This window comes from Dermacentor variabilis, chromosome 3, assembly GCF_050947875.1.
Source record: "Dermacentor variabilis isolate Ectoservices chromosome 3, ASM5094787v1, whole genome shotgun sequence".
Taxonomy (NCBI): domain Eukaryota; kingdom Metazoa; phylum Arthropoda; class Arachnida; order Ixodida; family Ixodidae; genus Dermacentor; species Dermacentor variabilis.
The window spans coordinates 209928302-209952304 of NC_134570.1; the positions used below are offsets into that span (position 1 = coordinate 209928302).

General features: G+C 46.2%; 1 protein-coding gene across 1 annotated transcript in view; it reads right to left on the bottom strand.

The window, feature by feature from the left end:
• The window catches only part of LOC142576616 (monocarboxylate transporter 11-like), a 77396-nt gene that overhangs the window by 11672 nt on the left and 41721 nt on the right, over positions 1–24003 (bottom strand). Inside the window, exons 3-4 of the mRNA XM_075686818.1 lie at positions 12774–12917; positions 1186–1995 (exon numbers count right to left, since the gene is read on the bottom strand). Coding sequence (XP_075542933.1) covers positions 1186–1995; positions 12774–12917 — 954 coding nt within the window. The remainder of the gene's footprint in view (positions 1–1185; positions 1996–12773; positions 12918–24003) is intronic.

The window sequence follows — 24003 nt, forward strand, 5'->3', positions numbered from 1 at the left end:
GCCTCATAATAAAATTGTGGTTTCGGTGCGTAAAACCCGAGGATTCTTTCGCAGTGTGTCTGTCTGTTCGTGAGTGTGTGGGCTTGTCAAGAGTCATTGAAACTTGAGTTGTTCAGATCAAAGAGAGCGCTTGTGTCGTCCCTTCTTGTCCATGCCTCTTCATTATGCCGCTAGACTATTTTTTAAAGATTATTTCGCCTAGCACAGCTACGCAAGAAGAATATAAAAAAAAGAGACCGCTTTCCTTGTTTTCTTTTCTTCGAAACCGTGGCAATTGAGATCGCAAGGTACAACCAGCATCGTCAATTTTACCACGTGTGCATGTATGCTAACATTTTTTGTATGTTGTAAACGAAATTATGGCGCCAAGAAAGCGGTTTCCTCATGTTCCGAAATAATGGCGATATCTAATCAACATTTAAGAGTGTTCTGAATAAATCTATGAGCGTGCTACTAAAAGTAAACACGTCAGTCAAGCAAGAAGAAAGCCATATAAATGTTTCGCTGAAAAGGATCCGCTTTGAACATGCCAGTTACATCGGTCACATTATTCATATTCATATCATGAGATACGCTTCATGAGAGGAATGCACATTATATCTACCATGTCATTCATGCCAGGTCGTTTATAATATCTGGTATATACCCATGTAGAAAATAGCGCGTTGCAATCATGGCCACGAGCCCATATTTAGTGGCCCAAGCTAGAAGACATCTTGGGCACTCTATTGGCTTAGGCGGGCTGAAAGTGGACTAAAGTAGACAAAGCAAATAAAATTAAATTATGGGGTTTTACGTGCAAAACCACTCTGTGATTATGAGGCACGCCGTAGTGGAGGACTCCGGAAATTTTGACCAGCTGGGGTTCTTTAACGTGCACGTAAATCTAAGTACACGGGTATTTCGCATTTCGCCGCCATCGAAATGCGGCCGCCATGGCCCTGATTCGATCCCGCGACCTCGTGCTCAGCAGCCCACCACCACAGCCACTGAGCAACCATGGCGGGTAAGTAGACAGAGAATGCCTGGTTATAAAGAGCTATCCCTGGCATCACACATTCTGTTTTTATGCTTGTATTGCAGAGAACTTATATTTAAGGATGAACGTATCGATATAGGTTGCTACATGTAATTATACAGGGAATGTGTGCACTTGATTGGAATACGAAATACGTGGGCACTGGCCTATAATGGAAGGGTTGCTGAGCAGCACGGGAACCAGGAGGACCCCAGAAACGCCGGACAGCAGGGCGACGGCGTCCGGGCCGAAGTAGTCGGCCACTAGCACGTGCTTCATGGTCATCAGCGTAGCGAGAGCCACCGACGATGCTGCTCGCAGCACCACGTGTGCTGCGCCTCTGGTCTCCGGCGTCAAGGCGAGAAAGGCACCCAGCGCCACCACGTTTCCGGCCGCGAGAGCCGGTCGGCTCACCAGGCCCACATCGGCGACTAGCGGCAGCAGAACGCGTCCTGCGATCTCCGGCGCTGAAGCGTAGGTAACCGTTAACTCAGCGTGCGCCCGAGATACGCCGCTGTCGAGGGCGTAGTCTACTAGAGTTGACAAGTGCACGGCGTTCACGTAGTCCAGCAACACGGATCCCAAGACGGCAGCATAGAAGCTGGGCATCAGAAGCTCTGGCGGTGCGCGTTGCATCGTATGCCGAATCTTCGTAACTAAGCTGCTGTGATTTTGGCGCTTTTCCTTAGGTGGTGGGCTTGAAACCGCTGTTACGGCTGCCGTCGAGCCTTGCGTCATCCAGGGGGGCTCCTTGAGGACGATTGAGAATGCCGTGACGTGCATAGTGAGCGCTGCGTATATGAGTAGTGTACCACGGAAACCATACGTGGTCCTCAGGTAAGACAGCAACGCTGGGAACGCAATGGCGCTTGTGGGGTCGGCCGCAAACTTAATACCGGAGGCGATGCCACGGTACCTTTGGAAGTACTGCATGATTTCCACAAGGTTGGACATCAAAACAAGTCCTGCTCCGAGCCCTGGAAGACATGCGAAAACAGAAAGGAAAATAAAAGTGTCGAGGACGCTTCCAGATGCCACATTAGCGTTTATTGTGTACCTGTCTCAATATGACTTTGTCTAAGAATGAAGGAGAAACGGGCCATTTTCATTAACACAGAATAGTATCAGCGGCAAGCACTAGTTTTAGACAAAATAGCGTTCTGTGCTTATACAAGATCGGGGACATCTACTTTAAATATTTATAGGGAAGCTTTGTTTGATACACACCCAAGTTAGGCATCGTTGCTGCTAGGTAGATCTGTGTCTCTGGCAATGTACCATGTGTCGCACTTGTGAAATTTTTTTAAATATTCATGTCCACGTAGCTTGACAGACTGAATACAATGTTGCTTGTCGCTTGGAGCAAACTAAACAATCTTTCCACCCCGGCTAAACATAATAAGGTATACTTACTTATTCAATTGGTCAAATATTCAATTGAAAACAAATGTTTCAAGGATAAAATTCTAGGCCATCTTGCGAAGTTCAAAATCTGGCATTCTGTTGTGCAATACGTACTACAAAAAAAGAAAGCTTTTTGTGATCCTAAAAGAATGCCGTAGAAACGCAAAATATTACGCGCGAATTTCCTTTTAAATTATTTTGCTATAAACATTTCCTTTGAGTAATTTTTTAATGAATAATAATTAATTATTTATATTAGGTCAAATAAAAATAATAGTCGGACTTGCTACAAAGGAAGGCAAACAATATTACCATGTTTCTATCCAGCTGCATTCCACTTGCACATTTTTTTAATTTATGGCAGTCCTTACTCGTAACGTCCAACGTTTTTAAATATGTATAGCAATGTTATATCTGCGCTGGTCGCAAGTACGCGCAGAAGTGATATTCAACGTCCGTGCGCTGATCTACAAAATAGTGCCTGTAAGCTAACCTCTTTTATCCGCAATGAAAATGATAATTCCTGCATAAAACAGAGGCATGCAATTTAGGTTCATAGTTATACTTTAAGCACACCGACCTTTCAACGGAATATGCAGTTATAGACAAGTGATTCTTTGATCTATTTCATTCTATCTCATTCTTTCGATAAGCCATTTGGTGCCTGTGACTAGTTGAGCATATTCCTGACCCGTTGTCACGAATATGTAGGTACCGATATGACATAAGATCACGATTCTTACTTGTAGCTTGATATGTGCCCTACTTCTCAGTGCATGCGCTTGTCTTCTTCATTTCTTTTATCATTGCCAAGCAGCATATATCGCCTTCCTACTCCTGAGATCGCTACGCAGACGACTCACACTCTGCATTCGCCTGATTTTGTGTTTGCATTTCAGCCTAGAGTGTGCAATGTATGCTTGAACATAGAAATTGCGTAATACTACTGGTGTGATCTTTATTGTAGAGAACTTTAATGAATGAGGTTCCATACTCAATAGTTTACACAAATTGTACGCATCGCGCTTAGATATAGGTCCTATTAAATAGCGCTTGAAAAAAGCTTGGCTTAACATAGAATCAACTATGCGCGCTAGGTTTGCATTTTTCTTTCGGTATTATTGTCTTGCATTTCCTATCACAACGTATATTTAAATACGTATATTGCACTTAGTTAGCACACATCCAAAGGTAAGGGGAACAGTACAAGGCGAAAGAAAGAAAATGATTCTTGGCTCATTAATATTTTTGCACGACCCTGGCAACTTTGATGGGATTAGGAATTTCCCTTGTGATGAGTGTGTACTTAGTAATAATCTGTTTTATGGGTTATGACGATGGCGATGATACTTATTGTATGGCCATGCGATATCAGTGAATCTCCAAAATGCAGTCATTGAATCACGAAACCTTATTGACATATTAGCAGGCACAACAATTACTAATGTCGCCGCCAACCACAATGCCCTTCACTACCTACATGGTACTACTACCTCTACTACTGACACAGTGTACCTGGTTGCAATCACTGCAGCCTAATTGAATATTTGTAGTGACCCCCATTATCTCTAGTATTGTTGCTGCAACATCTTTGTAATTTCTGTTGGCTAAGCAACTGCTCGACGTTGACAGGTCTCTTACAGATCGGGTGCTGTCTTTTAATCTACTTTTTAAAGGCTACATAATCATGGGTCACCTTGCATATCCATACTAGGACACTAACCAAAAATGAGAACATAACCATAACGCAATATCTTAAAAGTCTGCACCGACGGTACAAGGACTGGGTCGCAATGTCATCATGGATTCGACTAAACTTAGTTGCAAAACATTGCATAATCATCGAAGAAACCGCTCGACGTTTACGCCAGACCCCTTACAGAGTTTCGACACATGAAGGTGAAGCTATAAGGCAACAATTCTATGAAATGCTACCTGACGGCATCAATCAGCCATCCAAAAACCCGATGGCATCTCCTGTGGTCTTGGTGGAAAAAAAAGGCGGAACCCTGCGTTTTCCCGTCGATTATCGTCGGTTTAGTCACAAATAAGGATGCATACCATTTCCCACATATAGACGACGCATTGGATCGCCTCTGCGGCGCTAAGTACTTCTCGTCGATGGATATGGACCGGCTACTATCAAATAGAAGTTGATGAGAGAGATCGTGAGAAGACCGCCCTCGCCACACCGGACGGCCACTACGATTTCAAGGTCATGCCATTCGGACTGTTCTCAGCAGCTGCAACGTTCCAGTCCGTGACAGACATGGTGTTAGTTTGGTCGAAGTAATAGACCAGTCTTGCCTACTTGGATGATGTCGTCATTGTCGCCGTGAATTTGAACAATCAAATTAGGTGGCTTGGAACAGTACCAGGGGCGATCAAGTCATCAGGGCTCACTCTAAAGCCAGAAAAGTGCTGCTTCGCTTAAGGTGAGCGTCTGTTCTTGGGCGATGGCATCAGCAAATGTGGAGTCCAGGCTGACTCGCGGAAGACACCTGCCATCGCTAAATTTCAATAGCCCACCAACAAGACAGGAGTGCGCAGATTTCTTGGTTTTGTGCGTATTCTAGGCACTTTGTCAATAACGTTTCGCGCATGACTGAGTTATTAATTTTTCTCACAATATCAGAAGCCGAGTTTAAGTGGGAAACACCGCAAATCGAAGCATTCCGGGCGTTTAAACAACTCCTGCAGTCACCGTAAATACTAGCGCGCTGCAACGAAGACGCCGACGCCAAAATTCATACGGAGACAAGTAGCCTAGGGCACGGCGTTATCCTAGTCCAGTGGAAAGGGAAATTTCAAAGGGCTATTGCTTACGCCAGTCCGTGGCTGTGGAAAGCGGAAGCAAACTATTCTATGACGGAAAAGGAATGCCTTGACGCATTTCGTATATCACACAATTCCGTCCTTACTTTTACGGGAGGCCCTTCAAAGTCGGAAGCGACCACCATGCCTCGTGTTGGCTGGCAAATTTAGAGGACCCCACAGGATGCCTCTCACGTCGCAGTTTCAAACATCTGTAATTTGACATAACGATCGTCTACAAATCCGAGCGGAAGCACTCCGATGCCGACGGCCTAACGCGCCTCCCTTGACCCGCCACCCAAGATAGCGAAGATGGTGACGCCTCCCTAGGAGCAATAAGCGCGGAAGACTTTGCTGAACAACAATGATCTGACCCGGAGCTAAAAAGCCTCACTGAGTATTTGGAACGCTGCACCAACGTTTTCCCTAGAGCGTTGATGCGGGGGTTGTCTTCGCTTTCCCTGCGATACGACGTCGTCTTAAAGAGGAATTTTTCCCCAGTCTGCGCAAACTATCTTCTCGTTGTGGCCCTAGCATTGGACAGAGATTCTGCATGCCCTGCATGGTGATCAGAGAGCCAGGCACCTAGAATTTTGCCATACGCTCGCAAGAATACAAGAGAAGTACTTCTGACAGCGCCTCACCACCGACTTCGCCCGTCACGTGAAGACATGCTGAGAATCTCAGCGACGCAAGACACCCCCAACAAGACCAGAAGGGCTGCTACAAGCAATCCAGCCTCCTCGCCGACCATTCCAACAAATCTGGATGGGCTTGTTGCGGACAGTTCAAATGTCAACATCTACAAATATGTGAATCGTTTGGGCTACCGACTACCTTACCCGCTACACGGCAACGAAAGCCCTGCCTAAAGGCAGTGCGGCCGAAGTGGCGAAATTTTTCATCGAGAATATACCGCTACGACGTGGTGCTCTGGAAGTGCTCATCACCGACCGATGGCCGGCCTTTACAGCGGAGCTCACGCAAGCGATTCTGCAACACAGCCGCACAAACCACAGAAGAACACGTACCACTCGCGGACGAATAGTCTCACGGAGAGGCTAAACAACACGCTTGCCAACATGTTGGCAATGTACATCAACGTCGAACACAGGATTTGGGATGCCGTCCTTCCGTACTTAACCTTCGCTTATACGACGCCCGTGGCAATAAACGACGCAGATCACAACATTCAAGCTGGTTTACGAAAGGAAACCGGCTACGACTCTCGACGCCATGCTGCCGCACGTCACCAACGATCAGAATATTGACGTCGCCGCCTATCCCCAGCACGCCGAAGAAGCCCCACAGCTTGCCCGCCTGTACATCAACAGTTAGGAGAGGACGATAGGGGGCACTACAATTTCCGACGAATATACGTGGAGCACCTTCCCGGCGACCGTACTTGGGTTGGACCCCAACACACTTACGATGGTTTAGTGAAAAAACTCTTGCGACGCAACTAACTTCGCACCATAGAAGATCGTCCGATCAACTGGCACACCGGACTATGAGGTCGCGCTGTACGGCATTTCGTTATCAGAGCGGCGCCACTCACGACGTAAAATGTTAATGTGTGGCGTAAGCCGTTCTACCAGTGCTTGCAAACTTTGAGACTCTGTTTGTTATTTTTTCTTTACCAAGCGAGTTCATGTTTTTTTCGCTCTCCGTTTATGCTTTTTAAGAGGGGGCATTGAAACGTGTGCTTGTTTGTCTTTTTCGGGTGACCATTTTTTACCGACTCACAAAGGTTCAATGTTATCGCTCAGCGCAGGACGTTTCTGCACGTATCGGAAGTTTCTCGAATGTTATCGATGGCTGTACCCGCTGTCTTTTGTCACCAAAGCAAGTGATTTCTCATTGCATGCGCGGCTACAATTGTGTTGTAACTTTTGGAAGACACTCGGGCACCAGTGATTATTCTGGAACCATCGATGACTCATATATAAAGGCGACGTGCTTGACCCGCAGATTGGATTTATGACTTTCGCCGACTGTGCTCACCGCTATCCTTGTGCTTTGAGTGTAACTTGCTTTTGGGGGACAGGTTCGCCCAATAGAAAGTAAGCTTCATCATTCGTGGTTTCGCAATTGTTTCATTCATTATAACTACAACGTGGAAACATCCAGTGACTCTACGTGCCGTCAAAAAGCTTCATAGAATAGTGGCGCATACCCAATCTCCCTTGCTCAGTAACACAAGTTGGTCCAACCGTTCTTTTCGAACGCGGTTACCCTAGCACTGAAGCCTGATGATCTACCGTAGGATCCGGGAATACTCAGTGATCAGAGTTGGCGCGGAAAATGTTACGCGCGGACAGATAAACACACAAACAACGCAAAGTGGCTTCATGATAGCAAGGTTAAGGATACCCTAGTTAAAGGGCGAGAATAACATTAGAACATCATATAGCGTATGCTGCCTGAACCAACGCCGGCCCAGCTAGTGAAGTGGCAAGCGAATTTTGTGTAATCATACTCGAAACGTTAATTACTTGTTACGGTTGTGGCTTGGGCTTGTTGGTTCATGGCGCTAAAATAGGGGGGGAGGGGGAAGCGCAAAATTGACAGTTCGCAAGACGAAGAAAGGACGAACGCAGCGCCACGTTCGTCCTTTCTACGTCAGTTTTTCGCTGTCCCCTAACTTTGCGTTAATCTCTTCATATCGAGAACCAAGCTCAACAAGACTGCTTAGATAACTCATGAACTTCACTACTGAGATAATATTGGAGGGTAGTGAGCGTCTACCACGGCATTCATTTTTCTTGAACGGAGAAAGCGCGGAACAAATGGCTAACCACTTCTCCTAAGTAGGCAAGCAAAGATCCACCATGCCGGACAAATTAAGAGTTTCTGTTCCGGTATAACACAGAAAGCATGCGGGAGATTCATCCATCAACATTTCTGCTTTAGAAAAGCATACTGTAACTGCAGCCTGTGCAAAATCAATCAGAAGAAGATAAATAGAGCTTTCTACTGCTGACAGTATGCATGCGCTGCCTGCATGTGCGAGGTTGCTTAACCAAAACATATATTTAACAATGCGCACTTGATAACTTGGTAAAGGGCATTTCCTCGAGACTTCTTCGGAACAATTCCTTCACTGAAGACAGCACAACTAAACGTTAAAGACATATCGCGAATAATAGCCCAAATATTCTGCCCAGTAGATGAAGGAAATAATAAATAATTCACATGAAAACGAAGGCCTAAAAAAACGAACGCAGCTTTAGGAAGGCGTCTGTTGGGATGTCCTTAAGCTCCTTTTCACATGCCTAGATGGCTCGCGAGCTAGCTGGTATTACTGTTATCTTATATCGAGCGCCAATTCCAACGTGAATTGAGGTCTCCACTTTAGTCGAAGGTTTAGCCGGGTGTCATTTTCGATACCGTCCACAGAAATAGGTGAACTATGCATAAATGCTTCCGTAAGAAAAAACTTTAAACCAGTTGATTTTTTTTCGCATTTGACAAAGAAAGCTAGATTGCACAGTGAAAGAAGAAACCAGAATTTTGGTTTATTCCTTCAAATATTGCATAAAGGTTTGAAAGAGTTGACGTGTATAAAAAATAAAAAGCATGACATTTACAAGTCCATAACATTGCATCAAAACCTGAATTACATCTGCATCTGCAAACTGCATCTCCTGGGGCATCTAGAAAGTGGAAATACGATTTATAATGTCATGGACTATGTAAACATGCTCTAACGTTTACGAAGAATTTACAAAGCACATAATCACAAGTTAGCAGTATACGTCGAATTTGTGTATAATAGTTCATTTTTATCCATTTAGATGTACTGTTAGGTGTGAGCTGTTAAAAAAAAGCATAAACTGCAGGGAAATTGTCTAAGTATGAGCAAGCGTACCCCTAATTTCAGTTGCACCACGTCCAAATTTAAGTAGGGCCACCCCAAAAGTTTAAATTGGCGCACGTCTAAATTTAAAGTTGGCCCAACCCTAAATTTCAAGTTGTCCCAGCCCGAAATTTAGGTTCGCCCACCCAAAAATTTGTTTGCCTACCTCCAAACTTCAGTTGCTCCACGTCCAAGTTTAGGTTCGCCCTCTCCCAGAATTAAGTTGACCATCCTCCAAATTTATGTAGGCCCACCCCAAATTTGAGTTGAGCGCCCCCTCCTCGCCATTTAAGTTGGCCCATTCCCAAATTTACGTTGGCCCACCCTCAAAGATCATGTTGGCCCACCGCCAAGTTTAGTTTGACTCATGTCCAAATTTCAAGTTTGCTCAATTCCGAATTTCAAGCTGACTCACCGCCATATTTCAGTTGGCCCAACTCCAAATTTCAAGTTAACGCTCCCCCAAATTTCGTTCCGCCCACCCCTACTATGTGCTTACTCCTGCATTTTCTAAGAAGCCTCATGTATTATAGGTGTATTCGCTTTTGATATACTTATCATTAGGTGTAAATCATCGCTGATAAAGCTAACGAATATCTACATTTACATTATTATAACGATTAAATGTCGTACCATTCAATGTATACGCATGTTTGTGCAGATAAAAAGCATTACACTTTACGCGTAACCAGACTGGGGCACTCGCGAAAGGATGCTTACCCAATAAAAATTGCAATAGCGTTCTTTATTGCTAACATAGAGGGTTGTAAACATCATACCCTGGGTATACTAAAATTGTGCAATATGCAGAAATGTTTGCCTGGCTGCCAAAATAAGAAAAATGCTTTGTACAATGACTGGACTATATCTTCTATTAAAAGCAAGAAACCTCGAGAATTTTGCGTAATTATCTCTACAAACAACGATTTTGTCGTATTCACGTATTTAAACAGAAGCATACGAGCTAAAACTGGCACTTAGACGTCGCCAGCGACATAATGTATCTGACTAAACTTGCTAAAGTAATGAGTATACACCGCTGTACCAATGTTGGGGAAGCCGCAGGTCTAATGGCTATATTGTTTTCATATTAGCAGCTTATAAACATTCCCTAAGTAGAAGCTGCGTGCACCTGGCGGTTGTCGCAATGATGTAAAGTAGAACAAGCCACTTTCGAGAAGCTTAAACGCGCCGGGGGCAGCCACCGACGCCAGGCACTCGGGCTGGTTCGCATAGACACGTGCTTGGAACTACGTCACGCACGCAGACTGATCGGAACAAGCGGTTTCCCGAGTGTCTCGAAGGATGGCGGGCTTGTCGGGACACCATGCGGTTACTGTCCCGAGACTTTCGGCTCTTGGGAAAATATCTGGCGACTTTATGCGCGGTTGCTGTGGCATCTTGGGTACGCAGCGGTTGCAGGTAGATGCAGCTAGGCGCAGCGGCTGGAGTATCACGTCGCACTCGTGTATTGCTCTCTGGCCAGTGCAACGTGGTACGAACCGGCTTTGCCCTTTCCCGGCTGTACCAACAGATTGAAGCGAAATTCAGATTTTGCAGGCTGAAGAGCTGCCAATAACAAGCGCTGACGTTGGAGGTTACACCCAGATGTCGTGGGTAAGTTAACTCGTCACTTCCAGCGACGGAGAATGGCGGTGTTTTTCTCAGCTTCGGCATCAAACGACTTTGTTTGTGCAGCTTCTCATGGCGCTTTCCTTCAAATTTCAAACGTCCAATTTGAAGTTTGAAGTATATTTCAGTCAACTTGACCGAAAAATAGCATAGAGGCTCCTTTATATTGCTACTGCCTAAAGCTAAGGTTTATCCGTGTTGACAAATTTTCTTGGAGTGCATCTTTAAGTCCGGCAACCTTTGACGGTGCAGCGGCAACTCCGAGGATCAGGACGTATACAGGAAGCCCCAGCAGGCCGTCTCAGCATTGAAGAACTGTATTACTTCTAGTGTAATATGTTTTCACGCTCTAGTTAATGCTTGCGGCATCTTTCAACTGTATATGGCACAAATCTAGGTTACCTCAAGACACAGAACTAAGAGGTGCCCGGTCAGGAATTTCTCTCAATTTCGTCATTCATCAGTTTGGCACTGAGAATTGAGCGACGAAGTCGCTCAATTTCCCAGTGACTTCGTCATGCATGCAAACGTGTGCATGATGGTGGCCTGTATATTTTAATTATCCTGGTGCATAGAAACAAAAATCGGGTAAATGACATTTAAGGAATATATTATGTAGTGGCAGATGGTAGAATCAGGCTTACATAATAACCATATCGTAATTCGTAACGCGAACAGAGCTCTAGAAAATGGCAAAAATCGTAATTAGCGCCACTTGTTGTGGACTACAGTATTTGTCGTGAGCACATGTGATTGAGAGAGAACGAAAGAAAGAACAATGACGTAGAGATCACGTCAGTTCTTACGTTTTGCAGTCGTTTCAATGTGACCCGCAACCGCAGGAGCTTCAGTGGCAATTTTCTTCATAACCAGGTCACATATCGGCACATAAAACATGCCGGTAGATATGGAAAAAAATATTCGAGTGATTTCATTAAGCTTAACGTTTTGTTTTAGGTTTCCTTTAATCAGTGCCATTTATTCTTTCGACGTTTGCTCTGATGTCACATGGCATACGGGGAGTTGTGAGGCTGCGTGATTTCATAGCAAACCTTAGAAGTTGGGGCTCAAAGCTCTGTGCAGGAATAATATCGACGTTTTCTTTGCATAACTCTACAATAGGTGGTGAAAAAAAATCGATTGCTACTGCTTCTGAAGCAATGTCTCCCGCATATAGTTGAGTCGACAATGTCGTCCATGTATCGCTCTTTCGAAGTTTGTAGCCGTTTGAGATGAATACGTGCACGATGCAGATGACGAAGCTGCAAAGTCTAAGTGGTATCTTTTAGATGGTCCGCCGAAAATTGCGAACCTTCAGACGTCTTAGCTTATGGAGCCGAATTTTGTGAGGTTATAAATATAGAAAGAGTGAAACACCACCACTTCCATGTAATGTACCGACAAGGTGAACCGCCATATGGTGCTTAGTTCCGAAATACAGTCAATAACTCAACACATTTTTGCCTAGTTCACGGCACCCCATACTTTTTGCTGCCATGCGAATCTTCTGGCTATTGTGTAGTTCACTGAGGGCTGCGAAAAAATATACTTAGCTTTTGAAGCTAAAATAAGATGTGAGTTTTGTATAAACTTAATACAAAACTTACATGTCGATATTAAGACATTACAAGATCTGAATATTAAAGCATCTTTTTCAATACAGCATCTGTCATTGCTTTGCGAAAGCAAACGCAACTTGTTACAGACACAATGTAGTTTATATCACATAAGCTCTCACCTTACACGTAGAAATACGTTTTTCTGTACTCATATAAGATAGAATAAATCGGAATAATGAGTCCCTTGTACTGCATGGTGAGAATCTAGGCCTAATATTAGTATTTAACGTGTCAGTAATCATAGTTTTTAGCATTGGTCTCGTGATTGCACCTAGTGTGAACTTGTGTACCTATTCATGCAATGATGATTTGTTGTAATCACTTTACATGCTCTTCCACGTCTTTGACAATCGCAAAGAGTTTCGTGTGAGCCGAAGAGTAAAATATGTCACAATTTTTCTAAACATAGAACCACCGCGTATCTTACCGTGCAGTAGGCCAAGAGTAACCGTTATGGTAGTAATGTTAGGTGAAAATACCGACGCTATGATGCCGCCCCAAAGGAAGATGCTCCCGATGAGACCGACGTGGAAAAGGGACATGTACCTCTGCAGCAACGCCACAAGAAGACCTGCAACGCAGAATACATAATATATTTGGGCACTTGATTATTCCTTACAAACATGTTAGTTAGATCGATTGTTGCAATACCTACACTCTAACAAGAGGAATACTAAAAGACGTAATTAAAGCAGCAGCTCCTTGCACCATTATTTTCTATATTCAGCACTTCATTCCTATGTCTTTTCTACAAGCAAGATTGACGTGCTCTATGTACTGCTGGAAGGCCAAAGTTTGCAGGAATATCGCTAATATATGCCTAATAAAGTATAAACGTACGCAAGAAAGCGCAGTCCAACTTTAGTTCTCCTGACCTACAGGTAGAAGATTACAACGGTAAAAAAAAAAAACACTGATGGCCATCGTTTACCAGTAAAAAAAGCGGGATACCCTGCTTGTTCTTTCTTTTGCGTGCGTTTCTATCCTTACCAGGTACTCAGACATCGTGCAAGAACAATACCCAACTGACGTTTCACTGCTAACGAGTAACTCTGCACGGATTTTCTCCTCTTCATCAAAAAGAAGGTGATTTAGTGCAGTGTATCTTTAGAGGTAGCACAATACAAATTAACCTATACCTAACGATACAATAGCAATGCGATTGACTAGAAAGGATGACTCGACAGTTTCGTCGTCCTTAGGGGCATATATGTATACACATAATGAAGCCAAGTAGCCTATGGAAGAATTTCACTGTTATATTTATTTGAAACACATCCATATATAAGGAAAAAATTAAGTGAAAGCGAGGTAAAAGACAATTAATTGTAACATACGCGAAATTATTTAACATTAAGCACGACACACGTACTACGTTAACATAGCAGGAAACAACTATGCGGCAAATCCTGATATGCCACCTGATGGCATCGAGGCTGCTAAAGTGAAGGACGTCGATATTCAATGACTAAGATTAGAGCGAACTGCCAGATTGGATATCTTTCAATGTGCTAGTCTTAGCTCGGTAAACGAACCACATGGATGTAAATTTGAATGTCGAAATGCAAGGCACACTAAACTTAAACTTTGCAATTTTAGACTGATCGTACACTTATATACCTCAATATCAATGTGTGGTTTCTTTTTTTTTTTTTGAAATGGCTGTGTGACTTCTAATTTCGCGTGTAATGATCTTGTATATTACATGGCCAGCACTTCTGTTTTAATATAGTGAATACCACGTGTGATCAAATCACTGTGTGATAACACGGTTTTAGACCGTCTACTACGTCAAAGGTTTGCGTACATATAAGTATCCAATTTTGCATTATGCCAATGAGAACGCCCAAACTGCTGTTCTCAGTAACAGAACAGCCTTGTTAAGGGGGGCTTGAACGCTCGTCGAGTACTAATTTTTCATTTTTTGTTCAAGCCTCCCTCCAATGCTTGAATGTGGAAATCAAATTGTTCTTGATCTGTTTCTGGAAGAGAAGCTGCGCAAAAATAGACAGATCATGGCAGCATCAAGAACCTGCTGCAGCATCAAGAACCTGCTGCAGCATCAATCCTGCTGCGTTGGAGCGTTGTAGGCGCCAAGCACAGTCCAAATGGCATAACCTCGAACTCGTAGAGGCCGTCTGGGGTGATGAAGGCGGCCTTTTCGCGATTTCTTTCGTCGACTTCTATTGGCCAATAGCCAGACTTCAGGTCCATCGACGAGAAGTATTTAGCGTTGCAGAGCCGATCCAATGCGTCGTCTATCCGTGGGATGGGGTATACGTCCTTCTTCGTGATCTTGTTCAGACGACGATAATCGACGGGCTTTTCGACGGCTGGATGATGTCGTCACGCAGCATTTCGTCAACTTGTTCTCTTATAACTTTACGTTCTCGCGGCGAAACTCGGTAAGGGCTCTGGCGGAGTGGTCGAGCGCGCTCCTCGGTGATTATGAGATGCTTGGCGACTGGTGTTTGTCGAATCCTTGATGACATCGAAAAGCAGCCTTTGTATCGTCGGAGCAGACTTCTCAGCTGCTGTTGCTTAATCACGGGGAGACTTGGATTAATGTCGTAGTCTGGTTCGGGAACCATGGTCGTCGGGGTAGATGCGGCGGAATCCGAGAGGACAAACGCGTTACTGGTTTCCAGAATTTCCTAGAGCTACGCGATCGTCGTGCCCTTGTTGATGTGCTTGAACTCCCGGCTGAAGTTTGTCAGCAACACTTCGATTTTCCCTCCATGCAGTCGAGTGATCCCTCTTGCGACGCAAATTTCACGCTCTAGCAGTAGACGTTGGTCGCCTTCGATGACGCCTTCTAAGTCAGCGGGTGTTTCGGTGCCGACCGAAATAACAATGCTGGAGCGAGGCAGGATGCTCACTTGATCTTCGAGCACACTCAAGGCGTGGTGACTACGAGGGCTCTCCGGCGGCATCGCGTTATCTTCCGACAGTCGGCGATCGTCGGAAATCTGATCAGCGGGTCAAGTGCGTCGGCTTTTATAGAGCAGTCGTCGAATGTTCCAGACTAATCTTTCGGACCCGCGTGCCTTCCACAAAGTTCTACACCATTCGCGTCAGGTGATGAAATCAGATAACATTAGGCTCGGCGACAACAGACAGCGGATAGAAGCATCTATAACTTTCACGAAACTTCGAATACATGCAGGCGCGCGTCCCTCGCTGTGCGATTACATTTGTTAGGCGGCGAAACGTGGTTGTCCGATAAAGTTAAGTACACGTGTCAATACTGCGTAGCCGGTTGCAAGCTACGCTAAAACCCATTTTACATAGCTTGTACGCTCGTCAATACGGGTCCTCTTCGCAAATATGTCACAAGGTGTCATGTCAGCAAGTTTCCGGACACCGTGCTGCTATCAGTATACGTTGTTGTTGATCCGATGTAGCTACTCGCATCAGCACCAGTCCGATCTGCGCAATTTTCGGTTAGTGCACAAGAAGAAACGCTGCCAAGAAGGGAAACTACGATGAGCTAGGCAGCCAGCACTGTCTAACCAAAGAGAGCAGCACGACAGCATCGTGCTGTCGGGCAAAGATCGGTGCATGTGGCTAACCTGGCATGTATCGCAATAAACTCCAGAACACGTATGAATCCCTGGTATATTTTAGGAATGATTACATGGCTGAGGGGTACAGCGCCACGGCTCAAAACAAAGCAAGCGAGGGGACAATTGCGGCACTGGCGCTAGCGCGGTACGTGCTTGTCGGCTCGTTCTTTCCCTCCATTTCGCTGCGACCAATCCATAATATAAAATAATTTGCCGCTTTTTCGCGTCTTAAGAATGCGACGAGATGTTTAGCTCAGCTAATTTGGACCGAGTGCATCGGGTCCAGCTTGCGCGGCTACGCCCAAACAATCAAGAACGGAGAATTGCCAAACAATTGAACACACACACACGCACACACACGCGCACACACACACACACACACACACACACACACACACACACACACACACACACACACACACACACACACACACACACACACACACGCACGCACGCACGCACGCACACACACACGCACGCACGCACACGCACACACACACACACACACACACGCACGCACACGCACGCACGCACACACACACACACACACACACACACACACACACACACACACACACACACACACACACACACACGCACGCACGCACGCACGCACGCAAACAAAAACGAGGTATTTTCTTAGCGGCTGAACCTTATAACAGTTTCATAACCGTTCAGTTGGCCTCCCCTGATTGGTCAACATTATGATTATGGCACCGTAACTTATGATGACGTCTTGCGTCTGTCAATCATTTTCAAAGCCAACCTGTCGTTGGCTAAGGACGGAATCGGCGAAGCGGTTGTCTGCTCTGGTTTCCGTTGCTATGGCTTGGCTGTTGGCTTGCGACCCTGGCCGCGCGCGCCTGTCGCGCGACCCCGGAGACAGGCGTCGCGCGGATGCATTGGTTGCTTCGGAGGCTATCACTGGACCTTGTCGTCTGCTTGGCGTTGTACTTTCAGTGTCGACCACGGCTGGAAGTGCAATACGCGTTCGAAGAGATGACGGATAATGAGTTGCACCGCCCCTGTCGGCTTTCTAAGTAGACCTTTTGGAGGCTACGCTGAGGAGACTCGGGTGCAAGTGTACCAGTGGTCATTCCACGCAGAGGAAGGAATTGCTCTCTGCGGTTAATCGCCACCGGCCTGCACTTCCCAGAGATCGGTCGGCAGCGAAGCATTAATCGGAATGGCCTAGATCTCTGTTGCCGACACTGTCCACGAAGTTCCTCTCGCAATTACTGTGTTAGCCAGTAGAACGGCTCGGTCAGCTTTCCCGCGACCTCTGCTTCATAGCCAATGCCAAGGAGATATTTGCCTGGTCAGAACAAATTTGCAGTGCTATCGCCAGCGTGAATTGCTCGCAGATGACATTCAGCAATCAGAAGGGTTCAACCTAGGCTGGTTCAGCGCTTCCGTCGTTTGGATGATAAAATTATACAGTCAGCTCGTGAAGATATTTTGGAGATCTCTTATTTGGCTGCCCTTCTTGGTCTAGTTCGGGAGTGCCACACTTTCGTTCTCACTTGCACGGCACAGCACGCATCGTCAGCACGACGCTCTTAGATTTTACTTCACGCAGGCAATGCAGGGCCCGTATATTGTAATGTTCGACCTCAAGTTCCATTGCTTCTACCACGCGACGAACCGTGAGCCAGATCGCAGTGACAGCGGCAGCGCGGCAGCTAGGGAATCAAGTCCGAGCCTATAACGAAGGGCGAAAAAACAAGGAAATTGATATAGCCTGCTAGTAAAGGGGACCCTAAAGCAGGAGACACACGCTACGATGCGGCGTCCGATCCAACGTGCCACGCTGAATGCTCCGGCATGCGGCATACTACGATTGGGTGCAGACGGTGCGTGCATCTGAAAGAACGAGCAACGCGTAAGCTCCGTCCAGATTCAGCCCCCCCCCCCCCCCCCCCCGCAGCTTGACTTCATATCCACGTCGGCAAACGCAATTCACCAACTGTGCACACTGTAAATAAAATTATGCCCCTGCGAGTGACAGGACACTTCACGAGGGCGCGTTGTTCACTGACGGCTCCGCGAGCAGCCAGCGATAGGGCCGGTAGGCTTAGCTACGCGGACGCTGCGGCCGACGGCGCTTGCGATCCAACCCGAGCTCGTCGAAGAGCGCTTATTTTTCCGAAAACAATTAACACTGTACACTTAGGTCGCCCATAATTAAATACAATTGGTTTATTCGCCGCAGTCGTTGCGAAGGGCAAACGTGCAAGCGAAGCGAGCAGCCTCACTCAGGCGGTCAGTGTGTGCTGTCTGCCGGCGAAATGCCCTCGCATCGCGGCTCCCGATGACGGCAGAGAATTCCCGGTCAAAGAAAGGACACTTTTATGCTAATACTTCCTTACGCAAATATAATTCAGAAAATATGGGTTCCCCTCCGTGCTAGTATTAATAATTTACTATGGTTCATGATTAACTTTATAACTGTTGTCCTTTAGAGGTCTGGTGCGAGAGCAGAATTTAAGTAAGCCAGCCTGTTGCTACAAATTTAATTCTTAGAGCCAGTTCTGAGCAATACGAACTGAACATGTCTCGTGAAAGGCATTTATGTTCCAGCTCACTGCTTCTTTGCAGAATTTTTCACAGTAGGAAATGTGTAATCTCCAAAAGCGATGCATTTAGCTGCGGATGTTGAGTACTCAAGTACACATTGTGAGCGCTGATCGAGTCACTGTTAATACTCGCACAGACTCTCCGTAATGAAATTCCAACCAATTAGCGTGATTTGGGTGCACAACAGGGGTTGAGTGAAAATTAATCCGGAGTGCTCCACTACACGGCGTGGCTCATAACCCACTGGGCTGCTTCGGGACGCTAAGCCTCACGCGTCGGGTAGAGCGAGGCGACACCTGTGACATTACTCGAATACTGTGGCTAGACGTCAACATTGGTGACTCTTACAAAACGAAACCGAGCTGCGAGCGGCATGCCGTCGTCGGCACAAGTGGCAGGTTCCTCCGGAGTGGTGTTAATGGATGCGAGCCCCCGAACTCGCGAAGCAATGTTGGCCGTAACATGAATGTAGGCGCCTCGCACATCCGTGCGGAGGGCACGAACCACTGCAGGGGACACGGGCAGTGGCGACAGCAATCGTTTGCTCAACGAGCGGCGGGGCCTTGATTTATCACTTCGGGTATGCACCGTAAGACCTGGGGTCCGGCATGTCAAAAGGGGTACCTGTCCCATGCCATCGTCCGATTCATCCACGCTAAGGACGTTGTTGAAGGGAGGAGCCTGTTCTCATCGAAAACGATGAGTACTGGGTTTATTTACGATATCTACATGAAGAGCGTAAAACATTACGTGTTATCAGTCTAGCACGACTAAAGTGAAGCACTCCGAGGAGCCGAAAAAGTTCGCGCAAACACCCTCTGTCCTCCCTGGATCCCTAGGCCAGGAAAATCTGTTATCCAACCTTTGTCGAATCCGAGCATCCAAAGTCGTCGAAGGACCCCCGTTGAGGCAGAGGGTTCACACATTCACTCCCACACCTTTATTTACTGAACACACAGAAAAGAAGGGGAGTTCATAGACAGGGGTTGTCGCGCTTGACTCAAGCTGCCGCGTCTTGGTTCCTGGGACGATACAGCTGCTAGCTGCGTCGTTTGTCAAACGACCGGGGCAGTTACCGGTGACCGTGCAGAAACGCCGTAGACCACCCTTTTTCAGGAGTTTCCTTGCTCCCATTTGTCACTGAAGGCGATAGCGAACCAAGAAAGAATACTGGGTCCTCCAAACGTGTCTCGCCTTAATGGCACGGCACACCTGTCCGAAGGCGATGCATTGTTGGCTTCGCGAAGCGATTCATCGTAGTGGGGTGGGAGGGTAGCAGAAGCTGGACGGTCACCATCCCCGCTCACCGATCATAAGAGCTTCTCCATGGCCCGGAAAAGCTCAACCAGCCAGAGTTGATAACCGCTGGGCAGGGAAAGGATGCCTCGTGGCAGGGAAGATGGCTTGAAACAGCCGGCTGTGAAGTGCTGACATACACCCCAAAACGTCTCACAATGACAGGCCGCAGCAAAGCAAACCCCACAACACGGCTCTGCGCAGCGATGAAGTATGTTGGATCTTGCTTTTGACCGCCAAGGCGTCAAAGAAAACACGAGTGCAGCCACAGCAAATACTTCATTTCGCTATGCAAATATTGAATTTCGTGCCAACAAAGTTAGAAATCATTAATTGAGTCCTGTTAAATGAAAGGGGATCGTCTTAGCCAATAAAATAAAAAACAACAAAAACATTAGTTGGGATGCCTAAAAGCAGAACAGTTTCGAATTAGCCTGCTCAAGCCATCCGCATTGTTATGCAACTTTTTCCTCTTATACCTCACGGAGAAGTTGTACTGTTGGAGGGTGAGGCTTTATCGGAGCAAGCGATAATTTTTTGTGATACTTCATTAAGCCATGTCGAAGGGCAGCGGTCGGTCTCAAAGATGAATCTCGCTCTGTGGCTTCTTTTCTCACAGTTAGTTTACTGCTGGCATAGTGAAAAGAATGCTCCTCATTAGCATGGCCGACCGGACTTAATTCCACGCCCATTCCCCCGTCGCTTCCGTCGCACTGAACTATGAATTCGATTGTATAGTCTGGCGCGCGATGCACAGGACGTGAATCTAAACTTTTTCAAACCTTGCGAACCGTTCCCTTCGTTCTTAACCCAGTGCAGGTTACTCTGTGGTCCCTTTTGGAGTGCGTCCGCTAAAGAACTCGCTATTTGAGAATAATTACCGTTGTTACCGTTGATAGCACTCAACAAGCCCCAAAAATGAACGAATATCTATTTTCCTGTGCGGCTATGAAATATCGCCAAACGTAGTTGTTCTCAGCACGTCCAGCCGTCTCGTGCCCTTGATGACAACGCGGCCAAGATAAATAACCTTGAAGCAGCCAAACCTACATTTTGCCGCCTTCATTGTTAAGCCTGCTTCCCTCAAACACGAGAACACCTTTAGGACAAAAATTTGGAGGACGCTTAAGCTTCGCCTTCAAGAGCGGAATGCGACAGCGTTATCGCACCGCCCACTCATTCGATCGGCATGCTCTTTACGAGACGAAGGGGAGAAGCGGGCGAGTGGCGCGCCAACTCTGGGGGCATCGCCGTACATTGCGAGAAGGGTGTCTTCTGTGTTTGCCGCAAGATGACTCTGCGTGTGCGCCAAGCGCAGAAGAAATGTAGCGGAAACTTACTTCGCTACTCGAACGGCGACTTCTGTAAATTACATGATCATAATTACCGATACACACCGCAATATAACTTTCTATGGCACATTTATAAAGCAACAACGCCCTCACTACACGCGCTTTTTTCGCCATTTGAACCATCGAACTCACGGCTGAGTGGTAGCGTCTCCGTCTCACACTCCGAAGAACCTGGTTTGATTCCCACCCAGCCCATCTTGGAAGTTGTTTTTATTTATGAATTGCCTTCTGGCATTTTTCACTAACGGCCAACGCCGCCGACACCAACGCCACCAGCTTTGTTGCGACACGAGCTCCTTAACGCTGTCGCATTAAAACAAGAACAGCGCAACACAGGACGAAAGAGTAAAGAGCACGGGACAGAGTGCTCTGCCCTGTGCTCTTTACAAGCTTGCCCTTTGTTGCTCCGTACATGTTTTTATTCTAAAGATGAACCAACCAGCCCCATTGAACATACTGCTAACGAGAACACCTGCTTGAGGTGCGCTACGTGCTGTTTTCAGCTGTCAGAAAAAGTTGCGACATCATCAAGATATAGCAATGCGAGCTCCTGCAAGTCTTTTAGAACGATATCCATAACGGCGTGTTTTTCAGCCCGAAGCTAAGAACGAGGGAGCGAAAAGTTCCTACAGGCGATAATAATGCGGCAAAACAGCTGGCACTTTCTGAGAGCGGAAATTGCCAATATCGCCGCACGAGATCTAGAGTCGAAATGTATTTTAGAGCGCTGACTCTTTAGATTTGTTTTTTTGATATCTAAGGTGACGGCACTTAACTTCCTGTAGTCAACACATGAACGAGCGTCCTCGTTAGGGGCTTCCAGAAGTATTAGCGGTGACGTGAAGTAACTGTCAGGGGGATCATCATCATCATCATCATCATCATCATCATCATCAGCCTAGTTACGCCCACTGCAGAGCAAAGGCCTCTCCCATACTTCTCCAACAGCCCCGGTCATGTACTAATTGTGGCCAGGCCGTCCCTGCAAACTTCTTAATCTCATCCGCCACCTAATTTCCTGCCGCCCCCTGCTACGCTTCCCTTCTCTTGGGTTCCAGTCCGTAAGCCTTAATGACCATCGGTTATCTTCCCTCCTCATTACATGTCCTGCCCATGCCCATTTCTTTTTCTTGATTTCAATTAAATGTCAGTAACTCGCGTTTGTTCCCTCACCCAATCTGCTCTTTTCTTATCCTTTAACGTTACACCTATCATTCTTCTTTCCATAGCTCGTTGTGTCGTCCTCAATTTGAGTAGAACCCTTTTCGTAAGCCTCCAGGTTCCTGCCCCGTAGGTGAGTACTGGTAAGACACAGCTATTGTACACTTTTCTCTTGAGGGATAATGGCAACCTGCTGTTCATGATCTGAGAATGCCTGCCAAACGCACCCCAGCCCATTCTTATTCTTCTGATTATTTCCGTCTCATGATCCGGATCCGCCGTCACTACCTGCTCTAAGTAGATGTATTCCCTTACGACTTCCAGTGCCTTGCTGCCTATTGTAAATTGCTGTTTTCTTCCGAGTCTGTTAAACATTACTTTAGTTTTCTGCAGATAAATATTTAGACCCACTCTTCTGCTTTGCCTCTCCAGGTCAGTGAGCATGCATTGCAATTGGTCCCCTGAGTTACTAAGCAAGGCAATATCATCAGCGAATCGCAAGTTACTTAGGTATTCTCCATTAACTTATATCCCCAATTCTTCCCAATCCAGGTCTCCGAATACCTGCTGTGAACACGCTGTAAATAGCATCGGAGAGATCGTATCTCCCTGCCTGACGCCTTTCTTTATTGGGATTTTGTTGCTTTCTTTATGGAGGACTACGGTGGCTGTGAAGCCGCTATCGATATCTTTCAGTACTTTTATATACGGCTCGCCTATACCCTGATTCCGTAATGCCTCCATGACTGCTGAGGTTTCCACAGAATCAAACGTTTTCTCGTAATCAATGAAAGCTATATATAAGGGTTGGTTATATACCGCACATTTCTCTATCACCTGATTGATAGTGTGAATATGATCTATTGTTGAGTAGCCTTTACGGAATCCTGCCTGGTCCCGTTTGGGCTCCTGCCTGGGCTCAATAACTCCCAACTCTAGCATGCGGTGTGGCTCTGCCTCCATAATTTACCCTGAAAGAATTTAATCTTTAGGGTTCGGTTGATGTCAGGTTTATTTCATGCGTAATTATTTCGCTTCTATTCGGCCGATTGCTGAATCTATCGAGATATTGCCCTAGCAGCCCGTTTGGCTCAATCAGCTGCTCGTGTTTAACAGCGTCCGAGCTTACCGGGTGTTTACAACTTCTTCTAGGCTGATTTGAGGGTTGGAGGTCGCCTTACATTCACTAAGCTCTGTAATAATGTCATCCAGATCTTGGATGGTAAAGTTGACCACTCCGCTCCGCGTATGACTTCATCAAATTGCAGTGGCATATCCTGACCTCCTTCCTGCAACCGGCCACATTCAGACCATAGTTAGTATCTGAATTTCCATACAATGTGTTAACGGGTCCGTCAGGGTGAACTTCAACATTGTTCTTTCTTGAAGGTCTGAGGATCATTACCTGGTCCCCAGCCTTAAACGTTCGAAGCCTCCAATTCCTTTCGTAATATAGATTGGCGTTCTTTTGTGCCACGCCTATGTTCTTTAGGATTGGTTCTTGTGTAGCGCTTAGCCGTTCGAGCAGATATAGCACGTACTCTACGACTGTTTGACTCTCTCCTCTTTCCTTCCACATCTATTTCAACATTCTCGGTGGGGAATGGTGTGCCCTCCCATACATGAGTTCTGCTGGCGAGAAGCCTGAACCTCATGAAGAACCGTTCGCAAAGCAAAATAGCCGGAAAACAATTCTCCCACTCCC